The 14,556-nt window shown below is 42.6% G+C and overlaps 1 protein-coding gene across 3 annotated transcripts in view; it reads left to right on the top strand.

Annotated features, from left to right (window-relative positions):
* LOC102462793 (TGF-beta receptor type-1) overlaps nt 1-14,556 on the top strand; it is a 232,374-nt gene that overhangs the window by 13,987 nt on the left and 203,831 nt on the right. For 2 of the 3 annotated variants that reach the window (XM_014581783.4, XM_014581784.3), the window contains exons 2-3: nt 11,350-11,601; nt 14,230-14,472. The exons of the other annotated variant lie outside the window; for it this stretch is intronic. In XM_014581783.4, the coding sequence (XP_014437269.2) occupies nt 11,350-11,601; nt 14,230-14,472 (495 nt within the window). The remainder of the gene's footprint in view (nt 1-11,349; nt 11,602-14,229; nt 14,473-14,556) is intronic. 3 annotated transcript variants of the gene reach the window in all.

Here is a 14,556-nt window from a genome sequence, read left to right on the forward strand (position 1 = left end):
TTATCATCTTCATGTTTCTCTGCAATTATGGATTTGTAATCATAGTACTGGTTCACAATGAATTCCTTTTCCTTCTCCATGGTCTTTTGGGCAGATGACTTCACTTGACTAAGGCCCAACATTTTTCTGTATTTGTCAACTAGCTTGCTAATGTATTTGGTGCCAAATTCGTACCTGACTTGATGTCATGAAAGTGAGGTAGAGACAAAAGCTGCCCATTCATTTAGTTCATTCTCTGGAAGTCTGTTCTCTACTGTGTGATCATCTAAATATGAAACTTAGAATAGGTTCAGTGCTTAAATGTTCATCTGTGCTTGATGCAATTAGATCTTTCACACTGTGCCAAGAGATTGCCATCTCATCTTGTGGATCTGGGCCCTTGCTAACTGTACAGCTTCAATTGTTAAAGAGCTCTTCTGAAAGCATTAGTCAGTTCTGCTAATTCATGTAATACATCATTAAATAGTTAAAATGATATGGTAATTAGTGTCAGAGCTTATTCAGACAGTACTTTGCTATTGGGTCATTATTTTGTCAGATTTCCTGTTAAAATATTTGAGTAATTGAGACCCATCTTAAAGTGCTTTTGGCAAAATGTCTAGATAACTACATTATCATTTAAACCTCTAAATGAAGTAGCCTTATTTTCTGTAATACTTCCTATTTCCTGATTGTCCTCTTTGGACTGAGGATTTGCAGAAGACTGTATAAATAGTTTTGAAAAGTGTCTGTTGTCTTCATCATTGGCACTTGGTTCCATGTATCAGCTAAACCCAAATCTTCTTGATAGGCCACAAAGTGTTTTTCTGTTAAATGTGGAATGCACTGTTTGAGTTCTATGGCAACACCATTGTTTTCCTCAAGCATAACTGAAGCACCATCTGAAGTGAACATCACCATTTTCGTTATGTCCATCTTATTTAAAGTAAGTCTTTCATAGTAGCTATAATAACTTGTGCATTACAAGCAAATAATAATACCACCAAATAGTCTTCTGTACTGTGCATGTTGCATCTCTGAACTTAAAGTAAATTACAGGCAGTCCCCGGGTTACGTACAAGATAGGGACTGTAGGTTTGTTCTTAAGTTGAATCTGTATGTAAGTCGGAACTGGTACATATTGTAGGGGAAACTCTAGCCAAACATTTCTCCAGAGCTCAGTTTTATTCTTCCACACCTCACTTCCCTCAGTCCTTTATTCTCAAGCTGAGGTGTCTGCTGAGAAAAGCCGCTCCACGTCTCCCTGGTCTGCTGCGGGGGGGGGGGGGGGGGCGCTAGCTTCGCATCTCCCTGGTCTGCTGGGGGGGGGGGGGGGGGAGCAGCTAGTGCAGGGTTGCCTCACCCTGTTAGTAAGTAGGGATCCGATGTAAGTCGCATCCATGTAACCCGGGGACTGCCTGTATAAAGCAACTTGGTAACAGGAATATTTGCTTTCATCCATAAAATTCACCTGCCTTCCTGACATGATTTTTGGCATGGACAACACTGACTCAAACTCAAAAGCATAGCGCAAACTATGCCAGTTCAGTGGTACATGTTGACACTGCAATGTGGTCACTTACATTTTGCACAGAGTTCATGGAGTTTCTCATTTGTATTGCAAGCGAACATTATCTGAGAGAATTCTTATTTCTTCTGGCTTCAAATCTTGTCTTTCCTTCAGCTCCAGTCTCTTCTGTTTCTCATTAGTGGTTTTGAATAGCATATTTTGCAAGTCAAATCCCAGTGGATGAGAATTTCTGCTTTAAGCATATGTATAGCAGACTGACTTTTTTGCTTGATAAATGCCTCTTCATGTAGTCCAACTTCCATCCACCTTCCTATTTCTTGCTTGTAGAGAAAGTGCTGGATTTTCTAGCTTGAGTACAAACTTTGCAGATCAAGCCCCCATCAGCACTGTAGTAGAATGTCCCTGATTTGTACCCAAATCATGCCTTTAGATTAAGATTTTCATCTATTTTATTCATCCGTTCTCCTTTGAACATGGGGTAGCATTTCTTCCTAGGACTTGCTCCTGTGTGTGAGAATGCTGTTTGCCTTAGTTCGTGCATGACTATTAAAAGGAGCAGAAGGTCATATAATATTATGTATCCTGCTTTTAAGAAAAAAATCATAGAAAAATCATGAGGGGGTGGGTTGGGGGGGGGGGTGGTGTGGTGTGTGTGTGTGTGTGGTTTTTATTAAAAAGGTGCTTGGTAGACTTGAGTCCTGCTGTGATAACAATTTGTGTTGCAGGAAATAATTAGTAGTATATCACACAAACTCCAGCCTTAAAACAAGGAAATAACTAATTGATGTGTGTTAGTCTTGCCACCGATGGCAAATGGAGTACAAAACTCTCAGGAAGATTTAATAAAAATGTTGAAAGTGTATACAAAGCAAAATTGACTCCAAAATGATCAGTCTGAGGCCCAGACACATTCAGAACTGCTTAAGAATAATTACTATCTGCTATGGTGGCTTCTCCAAATTTGTACATGCATCAGGATCGCTCATTCCCGATACTTTCAACTCACCTAGCAACCTATCCAACCACAACCATAGGACAGATTCCTCTGCTGGACTGTTGTGAGGACTCTCATTCTGCCCCACCACCCCCACAAATGATTCAGTTCTGTGGAAATCTGGAAGCCTATTTTTCTCTGCCTCTGCCAAAAGGAATAAGGAAGGCTTATATGTGGACCCCTAGTAACGGTTGTAACAAGACTCTTGATTTCTACATTGACTGTTTCCACAAACATGCTTGAGCTGACCTTGTCAGCATACAACTTCAGGCATGTGGAACGCAATGCTATACACAGCCTAAAAAGCAATTCTAACATCGTAATAAAAGAGGCTGACAAAGTGGGCACTGTAGTGGTCATGAACAGAACAGATTATGAACAGGAGGCTACCAGACAACTCCCCAACACCAAATTGTACAAGCTTCTTTCCTGTGATCCCACTAAAGAATAGCTGCTCATGGGGCTCCCTGATGCTGCTCAGGGCCAAACTTACACTAACACTCCTCCCCTTCCCCCAAAAATTCCTGATTGGGAATTTTCTATCTGGTACCCAAGATACACAGACCTGGAAATCCCAGACAACCCATCTCAAGCATTGGCACACTTAGGCTATGTCTACGCTACAGAGTGTTTTTTTTTTTCCTGAAAAACAGCCATTGTTCCAAAAACTTCACTTATGTCCACACTGCAATCTCATTCTTTTGGGGGCAGGGGGGAGAAATTGAAAGAATGGGGTAAACTTCTTTCTATGAGGAAACCTTTTTCTGAAAACTCTTTTGGAAAAAGGCGTGTGTGTGGATGGGGAAGAGGGAGCTCTTTTTTGAAAAGAGGCAAAAGCACAGGTGTCCTGGTGGCCACTCCGTCCATATTAATCGCAGTTTAAATGCAAGAGCATCCACACTGAATGGATGCTAAATTTACTTTGGTAGTGTGTATGCTTTCTTTCGGAAGAAGGGGTGTTTTTGTGTTTAGGGGTTGTGGGATTTTTTTGGGAAGATCTCTTCCGGAAAAGCTTCTTCCGAAAGAAGCCTGCAGTCTAGATGCAGCCTTAAAACTGGATTATCTGGCTATTTTGACTTTCCTCAGACCCTATGCTACCAGCACTCTTATCTACCTTCGAGACACCACTGACTTCCTGAAGAAACTACAAAACATCAGTAATTTATCTGAAAATCGTATCCTGGCCATCATGGATATAGAAGCTCTTCCCACCAGCATTCCACATGAAGATGGATTACTGGCTATCAGGCACGTCATCCCCGACGACAGCACTGCAAACTTGATTACAGAGCTTTGCATCTTTGTCCTCACCCAGAACAGCTTACAAATCAGCAGGACAGTCAGGTGCACCTGGATGGCACCACAATATGCCAACATCTTTAGGGCTGTCCTTGAACAATGTTTCTTTAGCTTTCCCTCCAACGACACCTACTCTGCTTACACTACATCAATGATATCTTCATCATATGGACCCACAGGAAAGAAACCCTTGAATTTCACAGGGATTTCAGTAACTTCCACCCTGCCATCAACCTCAGCCTGGATCAGTCCACAGCAGAAATCCACTTCCTTGACACTACGGTACTATTAAATGATGGACAGATTTCCTCTACCACTCTATACTGGCAACCTACCGAATGCTACACTTAACTTCATGCCTCTAGCTTCCATTCCAGACGTGTTTCCCAATCTATTGTATACAGCCAAGCTGTAAGATACAACTATATTTGCTCCAATCCCATAGACAGGGACAAACATCTATAGGATCTATATAGAGCATTCTTAAAACTAAAATACCCACCTGGAGAAGTGGAAAAAACAGATCGACAGAGCCAAAAAAGTATCTAGACATGAACTACTTCAAGACAGACCCAGAAGAGAACAGAATTCCACTTATCACCTACAGTCCACAACTTAAACTCCTCCAATGCATTATCAACAATCTACAACCTATCCTGGAAAACGACTCCTCACTCTTGAGGCCTGGGGGATGGAGTGGGGCAGGGGGCCTATTTCTCACTTACAGACAACCCCCAGCCTCAAACAAATTGTTTCAAGTAGCTGCGCAACACACCTCCATCATAATCATCCAGGAACCCACCCCTGCCGTTAGCCCCAGTGCCAACTCTGCACGCACACCTATACCAGCAGTTTCATCACTGGACCCAATACATCAGCCACCAAATCAAAGGAACATTTAACTGCACATCCATTAATGTGATCTATGCCACCAGTGCCAAACTGGACAATCTCTATGGGAAAACTAATGGACACATCAGATATCTGAAAAGGCAACATACAAACCTGTGGGAGAACACAATCTTCCTGGACACTCATTAATGGATCTCCAAGTTGCCATTTTGTTTCAGACCAATTCCACAAACCAAATACACAGGGAGGGATTGGAACTAACTTCATTCACAAGTTTAATTCTTATGCTGATGGCTTGCACACTATTTTTCACCTTTTTTTTTTTTTTTTTTTAATGACTTAACCAATGAAGGCGCTAATGATTTTTTTTTTTTTTTTTCAGACTCCTGTAACTACTTGTACCATCTACTCACTCTCTCCTTCCTCCCTCCCTCCCCCATCTCCCCAATAAGGTTATTTAGTCTTGGATCTGGAATTATTATATTCCGGGTATCTGAAGTGGGTTTTGCCCATGAAAGCTCATAATACCATCTACATGTTTCCTTAGTCTTTAAGGTACTGCTAGGCTGTTTGTTTTTGTTTTTTTTTTTCCCCTGTTAGATTAACTCGCCTACCCCTTAGTTTACTATCTAGCTTCAATCTGGATTTTATCCACTGTGGCCCGGGAAGACACTATCCAATGAATGCTTCCCAAAATAAAGTACTATAAATTGTATATGAATTGTGTGTGGGACCTCCCTGGTCATCATCCTCAGGACCTGAGTGGTCCTGAACCAGTAAGTTTCCTAGATGAGGGGTGGTCAGGGCTCCTCTGGGGTGTGGGCATCCCTGGAGACTTGGGCTTCCCTTCCTGCTGCTGGCCTCATGCTGGGGTTGCCAGGGTCAGACTCCTTGAGCTGGGATTTCCCTCTGGCTCCTGCCACCCCCATTAGATTCCTCCCAGCTGTTGCTGGACCTGCTGCCACTGGGGTTCTGGGCCAGGGCTTCCTTCTGGCCAGTGCTGGCCTTGTTCAGGGCCAGGGATTCCCCTCTTCAGCTGCCACCTGGGTTCCTGTCTGTGTTTGACGATTCCTCTCACCTGGGGCTCCCCGGCCTTGGGTTCCCCAGAGCTGGACTCCCCACCCACCATAGGAGCAGGTCCTCCCAGCTTAACTGGGGCTTTGAGGCTCCCACGGGACTCCCAGCTGACTCACTTCAGGGCTCTCTTATCCAGCAGCATGTGTGATGCTTCTGGACCATGGATGTTGCTGGACCAGAGGGTCCTTGATTTGGGAGGTTCAACCTGTGGTAGTATGTTAACCCATGTGGCCCTGCCCTAGGAACAGCTGGGCAGCTCCCCTGCAGCCCTGACATCTGCTCCAGCTCTAGGCCCAGCAGAGCATGGCTTGGCTCAGCCCCACCTCACCGAACTCCCTCACCAAACCACTACTTTCCACTGGTAAGATGGTGAATGAAGGGCCAAACCAGATTAAGAGCAAATTTAGGATGAACTTCAGCTACTTCTATAACAGACTTTCTGTAGAAAATCCCTCTTCTTAAAAACAAACCTTACTTCAGCTGCAAATCCTGAGGTGGCTTCTATTCAGCTGTGTGGCAAATTTAGGGTACACCATATTCTTGAAGTTTTGAAAACTTCTGACCATTTCATATTGATGACTTGCTTTTCCTGGTGAATATGCTGAATTTAAATGTTCATACCGCTTAAACAAGTAGTTAACTCTGGTCAATTTGACCCAGGGAGTATTTTATCACTTGTGCACACATAAGGCACCACAATTTTCCTTTAATGTTTTATAAAGTATAGTAACTTGAGACATATGTAATATTTGAACTATTTACGGATATACTTGCAAAATATCAAATCCACTTTCTGATGCTATACTTTCCCTGAGTTGCGAATGATCAGTTTACCTACATAAAACTGTCAGTTTCTGCTTATACCTAAGGCTTCGTCTTCACTGCAAGTTCTTCTTTTGTGCAAGAACCTTGTGTCTGTCCCGGAGAGGCATAAGGATCTTGTGCAAAAACCCTGTTTTGAGCCAAAAAAAAAACCCACCCAGCCCCACTGTTGCTTTTTGCGCAAAAAGAAATGACAAACTATGCTAATGAGAGCACAACTTGTGCTAATGAATCCCTCATTAGCACACTTTCTGCTTGAAGAACTTGCAGTGAAAATGTAGCCCAAGGCTACTTGGCTATATTGCCTCTGAATATACTGCCTAACATAGTGGTGCCCACTAGGCCATTTCTGTGCGCCTGCCAAGTGATTGGGGCCGGCCCCGCTCCCAGACGTGTGGCGCGCCTGGGCAGAGCCAGCCCCTGGAAGCATTGGCAGCGCTGGCCCCAGGCATGCAGCACATGGTCAGCACTAGCCCCAGGTGCGTGGTGGTTAGGTAGCCCCACCCCCGGGTGCATGGTGCAAGGTCTGTGCTGGCCCAGGTGCGTGGCATGGGTGGTACCAGCCCCGGCTGAGCGGCGCGAGGGCTGCCCCGGGCTTGCAGCGTATGGATGGCACCGGCCCTGGGTGCATGGCACAGGAGCTGGCTCCAGGCACACAGCGCATGGGTGGTGGTGGCCCTGGGCGTGCAGGACATGGGCAGCCCCACCCCTGGGTGTGCAGCACAGTTGCGGCACCAGCTCTGGGCACACGGTGCATGGGTGGTGCCAGCTCTGGGCACGCGGCGCATGGGTGGCGCCCCCCTCCCCAGGGCGCATGCCCGCCCCCACAACTGGGTGCCTGGCAGCCCCAAAAGGTTGGGGACCACTGGCCTAAAGTATGGGAATTTCTTCATAAGAACTGCAGGCTCATATGTCAAGGGAGCAATAGTAGTTCCTGCTGTTCTTCCATCTACTTGATGTGAATATAAAAAGAAATGGGACATGTTCAATTGGGCTAAGTTTTCAGCAATGTGGGCCAGATCCTTATCAAGTGTAAACCATAGAAATGTGTGGAAGTACATGCATCACTTAAGGACTTGGCCTCATGCCTACTATATAGCCCGTCAGAATCTCTGCAGATACCAATAGAATTTTTTTTTTAAACTCTGCAACTTCAACTTCACTACTGTCTTGATGGATTGGCTGACTGTCAATCAGCCATCTCATTCCTTTCAAGCAGTTACACTTGTAGAATACAAAATTCTCTAAGGGAAAAGAGAATAAAGATGTTTGCCAAACAAGACCCTTTCAACAGAGCAACAGCCTGACCGTTTTTTTTTTTTTGTTTTTTTTTAAAGCATTTCCTCAGACTTCAATAGAACAGTTAGGTACTAACTCCAGGGTAGAGACTGAAACCAGTCAATATCTGAGAGTAAATGGAAAATGAATAAATATAATTCTCTCTGCCACCCCTAACCTATGGAATCTGTAGACAAACTTGCTATAGTCTTGTAAAATGTGAAGGATGGTTAGAATCTTAGTACATGAGCAGACTGGATCACAAGCAAGCCCAGAGAGTTATAGGGCGTGTTATTGAACTGTAAAAATATAACAGTCCTCATTAAAAATGTGTCCTCTCATTGGCTCAAAGGACTCTTCTAAGATCTGGCACATCTCGTGTTGACACAGGCCATCATTTTGCCTGTTTTAGGTCATCTCACATCAGAATATTATAGCCTTTGACTTCAGTAAATTTATATAGCCATATTTTTTCACTTGGAGAAACTGTGCCTCAGAGAGGCTAAGTGAGTTGCCTAGGTCACACTGGCAGCCTACAGCAAACCTAGGGACACATGCCAGCTTTCTAGTTGTCTAGTTCTGTGCTACTGGCGTAGCCACCTGCCATGCAGCCCCACTGACCACATGGTAGCTGCGGGAGCTGGAGCCGTGGTGCAGCTGTCCCAGTAGGACAGTGTTTTTTTTTTTTTTTTTTTTTTTTTTTTTTTTTTTTTTAACACTCTGGTACTGCGGAGCCTGCAGCATAGGGTTGGCTCTCTGGTAGTAGAGTTGTCAGAGGAGCTAATATGTAACCAATAAGCATCAGCTTAGTTTCCATTATGGTTAACTGTTTAAATGGTCCTACTATTTCTTCCGTAGCCTGGTTCACTAGCAATACATAATGCTGCCCTTGGGTTTGTTGGTTGCCACTTTTTGTATTGTGTGGTGATGGTAGCAGCATTCCTCTGGAAATGAGTCCACACCTTTCTTTACTTGGACAGTTGTCTGGTAAGAGGTTCAAGTTGCAAGTCTTGTTGTATGCTATAGACATTATCCAATTCATGTTTCATGTTCTTTGTCTGCTGAGCAACAAAGACATCTGTCCTGTCTCCCATACCAATAATAGAACTAATTGCCATAGTCCTTAATTTCATGGTGGCCAAAACCTTCCTTCTCAAATGTTAATAGAAAATGCTGCAAGGAGTCAGGCTAGACGGACACGTTCTCTCATCACATGTGAAGTCCAATGTGCTGGACTATGTTTTAGAGAGCTACAGTGCTGGCTGGACATGCTGTATTCATCAAGGAACCATTATATAAATATGATCGTTCATATTCTAAATCAGGTCGTCTTAGGCTCTCTAGGTTGATGGATGGAACATTCAAACATTAAAAGGGAGTTTCCTTCATTCTGCCTTTAGTGGTCTTGCATCTTGTAACAGGGCTTGTGTGGGGGAGAGGGGGCTCATTTGCATCTTGTTCAGACACAAAGCTTCTAGTTTTCCTAAGGTATAAGATTGCATATAAATATCAGGGAGTTGCAGGCTATGTAGTTAGCTTGCATGGCATTTTTCACATCCCATATTCTCTGACTCTCTTGTTTTCCAAGTAATATATATTTGGAGCCACATCACCTCATCCTATGGTGAAACTTACAAGCAGGGATAAAAGGAGAAGAGAGTGTCTTAAATTTTCAACAGAGCTTTTGCCATACTGTTTTGCCTTCCCCTTGGATTGAGAAGAGGGCAAATATCCATAGATTTCAGGGCATCCCTTTTTTCCTATCCCGCTCCTTTTAGCTGTAATCAGAGGGCCTCTTTTGTACATGGCTGCTCTTGACTCTCTAAAGAGGAATTCCCTGCTTTGGAAAAAGTTTGGAGGAAAAGATAATGCTTATGGTGTATTATCATTCCTTTAAAATATCTAGGGATTATATGGGGGAATTGGGAGAGGAAGGGTCAGGCAGGGAGAGAAGGCTCCATCTGTTTTTCCTTTGGTCTTAACCTACCACCCAAAGTTCTTAATGCTGTTTGGAGATAATCAGAACACTGCATTCAATGCAGCACCTGCATGGAAGCATCCAATATCTTCCATGTAGGAGAGGTGAGATTTATGTAAAGGATATGATTGTGTGTTCTAACTTTCTTGAATGATCAATCCATACACTCTCTCAGCTTTTTTTTTTTTAAGCGCTGATCTAATTCTTTCACGGTTTACACTTCAGCACCATATACTGAGAGTGCCATTTGCAGAGAAATGAGTAATACCTCAAGACATTGTACTGAATTCTTTTCTAGTTGTTGCCTCTGGTTATCCCTGCAATTCATTACTACTTGGGATCTCTCCTACTCTTAAGATTTCATCTGTGAATGTGCTAAGTTGTATAACTGAGACAACTGTATGTTTCATTAAAGGTGTGCTGGAAAACAAAGATGCTTTGTTTTTGTTTTGTCCTACATTATCTCTCTAGACAAATGTCATCCAACTTTTTTACTCTTTGAAATGGCAATTGCACATCTTCTCTTGCTGGAGATCTTGGGATAATGTAGAGAAATATTGTCCTAGGCACTAACCTCCACCTATAGAACAAGTGTGCATGTGCTCTTGCTCTTTGGACAAATATATGGGCATAAATTGACGCTCTGCTCTCCTTTTATTGGCTGTCTTTTTTTTTGTAGATAGCACTTTATGCATGGAAAGGCTAAGGAGGGAAACTAAGCATGGCTTCTTTATGAAGGCTCTTGAAATTTCATAGCCCTGAGTGCCCTAATTATGCCAACCTAGGTGTGTACATATGCTTGTCAATCTAGCTATTATAACATAGGAGAAAGTATTTTTATACACTGCTGGTGGTATGGTAGCATAGATATAGCTCTAAAGCTGTGCCATGGTAGTGCCTGTACTCTGGATGCGGAAGCTTCGTTCTGTAGCCTCCTAGCAAGGACCCAATATAACTCCCATTAATCTCCATTGAATTCAGGACAGGTTGGACAAATCCTTTCTAAGAAGGACAAGTTCTTTAATGGGGGTTGGGAGGTAGAGCGCATAAACTCTTGGGAAATAGTGTGTCTTTAATGCATGACATGTGGCTGACTGTGTGGTCATTCTACACTAATGATGTGCTTTTGTTTCCATTGAAATGACAAAATTCCTGTTTGGCTCCTTCTGAATTCGATTGGGCTCTTAATGCTTTAGAGGTGTTACCCTGCTGTAGTTCACTTTGCAGTAAACTTCAAAATAGTTCACCTTTTTTATTTTTTAGTAACTTCCAACGTGTGACCTAAACGTATCGGGGGAGGGAGGGGTTGTTCATCTACACGTAGTTAAAGTTAAAGCAATATTTCCTTTTGTTGTTCTCTTTTCCTGCTCACTTATTTTGTTAGTCTGTTAAGAGGCATATTTTTATTGTGTTATGATGTGTTATATGGCTTAGAAAAGTGGCAATGGGGAAAATATTTTGGCCTCTTAGTCAAAAACTATTTCACAGTTCTAATATTGCTTAACATAACTACCACAAACTTCTTTTCCTTCAATGCAGCATTACAGTGTTTCTGCCATCTATGTACAAAAGAAAACTTCACATGTGAGACTGATGGGCTCTGCTTTGCTTCAGTAACACGAACTCAAGACAAAGTCATACATAATACCATGTGCATAAAAGAGGAGGAACTGATTCCACGAGACAGGCCATTTGTTTGTGCCCCATCATCCAGTAATGGTGTTGTTACTGTGCCTCATTGCTGCATGGTAGACTACTGCAATAAAATAGAACTTCAAATTCCAACGCCAGGTAAACCTTTTTAAGTAATTTCCCAACAAAATCAATGCTCATTTATAAAGTTAAGAAAACTAAACTAAGTGCAAGTAAAGATGAGGGAGTGAAGAATAACAATGTTGAAATGTCAGAAGTACTAAATAACTTTGCTTGTTTTTCACCAAAAAGGTTAGTGGTAGTTGGATGGCTAGCATAAGGAATGCCAGTGAAAATGAAGTCTGATCAGAGGCTGAAATAGGCAAAGAACAAGTTAAAACTTAGACAAGTTAGATGTCTTCGCATCCAGTGGGGCCTGATGAGACACATCCTTAGAATATTCAGAGTTCACTGAACATGTCTGAGGCACTAGTGATTTATCTTTAAAAAGTCATAGATATGAAAGATTCTAGATGACAGAAAAAGGGACACAATACAGTGCCCACTTATAAAAAGGGAAATAAGGACAACCTGTGGAATTAGACCAGTTGGCTTAATTCAGTATCCAAAAAGATAGTGGAGCAATCAGCTTTGCAAATGCCACACCAATAACGTGGTAAGTAATGTTCAGAATGAATGTCAAGAACAAATAGTGACAGACCAACCTGATAGCTTTCTTTGACGGGGTAGCAAGCCTAGTGGATAGGAGAGGGAAATGATAGATGTGATACATCTTAACTTGAGTAAGTCTCTTGACACTAACATCACCTTCTCTTCAAAATACACTAGGGAAATGCAGCTTACATGAATGTATAAGATACATGCTTAACAGGTTGATTCTCTAGGAACTGTTTTTAATAGTGCTTCAATCAAGCTGGAAGGGCATATGGAGTGGTACCTTGCAGGGATAAGTTCTAGATCTCATTGTGTTCAGGATGTAAAATCCCAATTAGGTGGCTAACCAATTAAATGTGGTGGGGTAAGGGGGCGTGCGCTCTAGCTGGGCCAGGCCGGACCCGGTACAGTGGAGAAGGGTGGAGTACACTCAGGCCTGGCCAAGCCTGCTATTCTGTGGCAGAGGGGAGTGGGCTGTCTTCTGGCTGGGCCAGAGGGTGATAGGGTGCACTTCAACGGGGATGTGTTAGGCCAAGCCGCCTGCCCCATGGATGAAAGGTGGCAGGGGGCACTCCAGTCAGGTGGCAGGAGTGTGGGGTTGCTTTGGGCCTCCGGCAAGGTGGGGGTGCTCCAGCCAGAGCAGCCCCCTGCTTTTTAATCAGTTATCCAGGTAAGCATTCCTACATTCTGTTTAATTGATGAAGATATTTGATCCACTACACTTGTAACACTTGCCAGCTGATACCAAGCTGGGAGGGGTTACAAGTGTTTTGGAGGATAATCTTAACATTCAAAATCCACTGTGGGAAGTGGTCTAGAGGAAATGGGTAAAAGTCATTAGGGACAAATGCAAAGTACTCCATTTAAGAAGGAATCAATTGTGCATACACAGACACACAGAATGGGAAACAAATGACCCTCTAGGACAGGGTTTCCCAATATATGGGTCGGGACCCAAATATGGGTCGCCATTACATTTCAAAAGGGTTGCCAAGTGTCTCCCCAGGGGGCTCTTAAGGAGCCATTCACACATTTTTTTTGAATTACCCTGAGTCACCAAGTTTTCCTGAATTGTCAAAATGGGTTCCCATCTGGAAAAGTTTGGGAACCGCTGCAGTAGGAAGAAGTACTACAGAGAAGGAATGGGGTCATGGTGGATTACAAATATCACTGTTGAGGAAAAGTCAAATATTCTGGGATATATTAGGAGTGTTCTGAGCAAGATGTAGGGAAGTAATTCTCTTTACTCTGTGCTGATTAGGCCTCAACTGAAGTATTGTGTGCAGTTCTGCATGCCACATTTGAAGAAAGATGTGGCAAACTGGAGAGCACAATAAAATGATGAAAGGGGTTCTAAAACATGACTTGTGTGCAAAGTGAAAAAATTGGGTTTGTTTAGTCTGTAGCAGAGAAGACTGAGAGGGGACATAATAGTTTTCGAGTACATGAAATGTTGCTATAAAGTAAGGTGGGAGAGGCAGGGGGAAGGAATTGTTTCTTGGCCCATCCTTGGCGATGAAGAGCAAAAAGCGTAAATTGTATCAAGAGTTATTTAGATAGTTTAGACATTACCCTGACATGAAGTTTTTCTTAGTTAAGCACTTGAAAGCTTACCTAGGAAAGCTGTGGAATCTTCATCACTGGAGATTTTTTTTGAGCTGTTGAATGGTCTAAATTTACCGGGGGTGTAGGGAGTAGACTAGATGATCTCTCTAAGCCTTGTTGTGACCTAGAATCAGAATTCTATCAGGTCAGACCAGGGCATCTATTGTAAGTCTTAAATATTATTTTGAAGGTGTAGATAAAGGAATAAAATAATAACAGAATAGTACCCAAAACGTCTCTTGCATCACAATGCTGTATGGCTTGCATCGAATCTTTTTAACAATCCTGTATTTCAGTGTATATCACTTCAATCTCTACAGTATAATACTAGTGACTCACAGAACTGAAAGAGTTAAGACTCAAATTTTCTTACTGAAAATTCAAAAGAATTCCTCAGACCAGTAACTGATACGCTATACACTCAAATGCTAAACAAATGTTTAATAAAACATATTTGCTATTACAAAACAGTAACACTTGTTTTCTTTCTCTCACTTCCACTTGTAGGCCCTACTTTAGGAGAATCCACTTCTAATCTAGGACCTGTGGAACTGGCAGCTATTATTGCTGGACCAGTCTGCTTTGTTTGCATTTCACTAATGTTGATTCTCTATATCTGCCATAATCGTACTGTCATTCATCATCGTGTACCAAGTGAAGAAGATCCCTCGTTGGATCGTCCTTTTATATCAGAAGGAACTACTTTAAAAGATTTAATTTATGATATGACTACTTCAGGCTCTGGGTCAGGTAATTTATTTCTAATGCTTGTAAATCTGTTGATGAAAGTCTTGGTCCATGTGACTCAGGCCTGGTCTAAACTAAACTAGATCA

The sequence above is a fragment of the Pelodiscus sinensis genome, chromosome 2 (genome assembly GCF_052426305.1).
Source record: "Pelodiscus sinensis isolate ZL-2025 chromosome 2, ASM5242630v1, whole genome shotgun sequence".
NCBI lineage: Eukaryota > Metazoa > Chordata > Testudines > Trionychidae > Pelodiscus > Pelodiscus sinensis.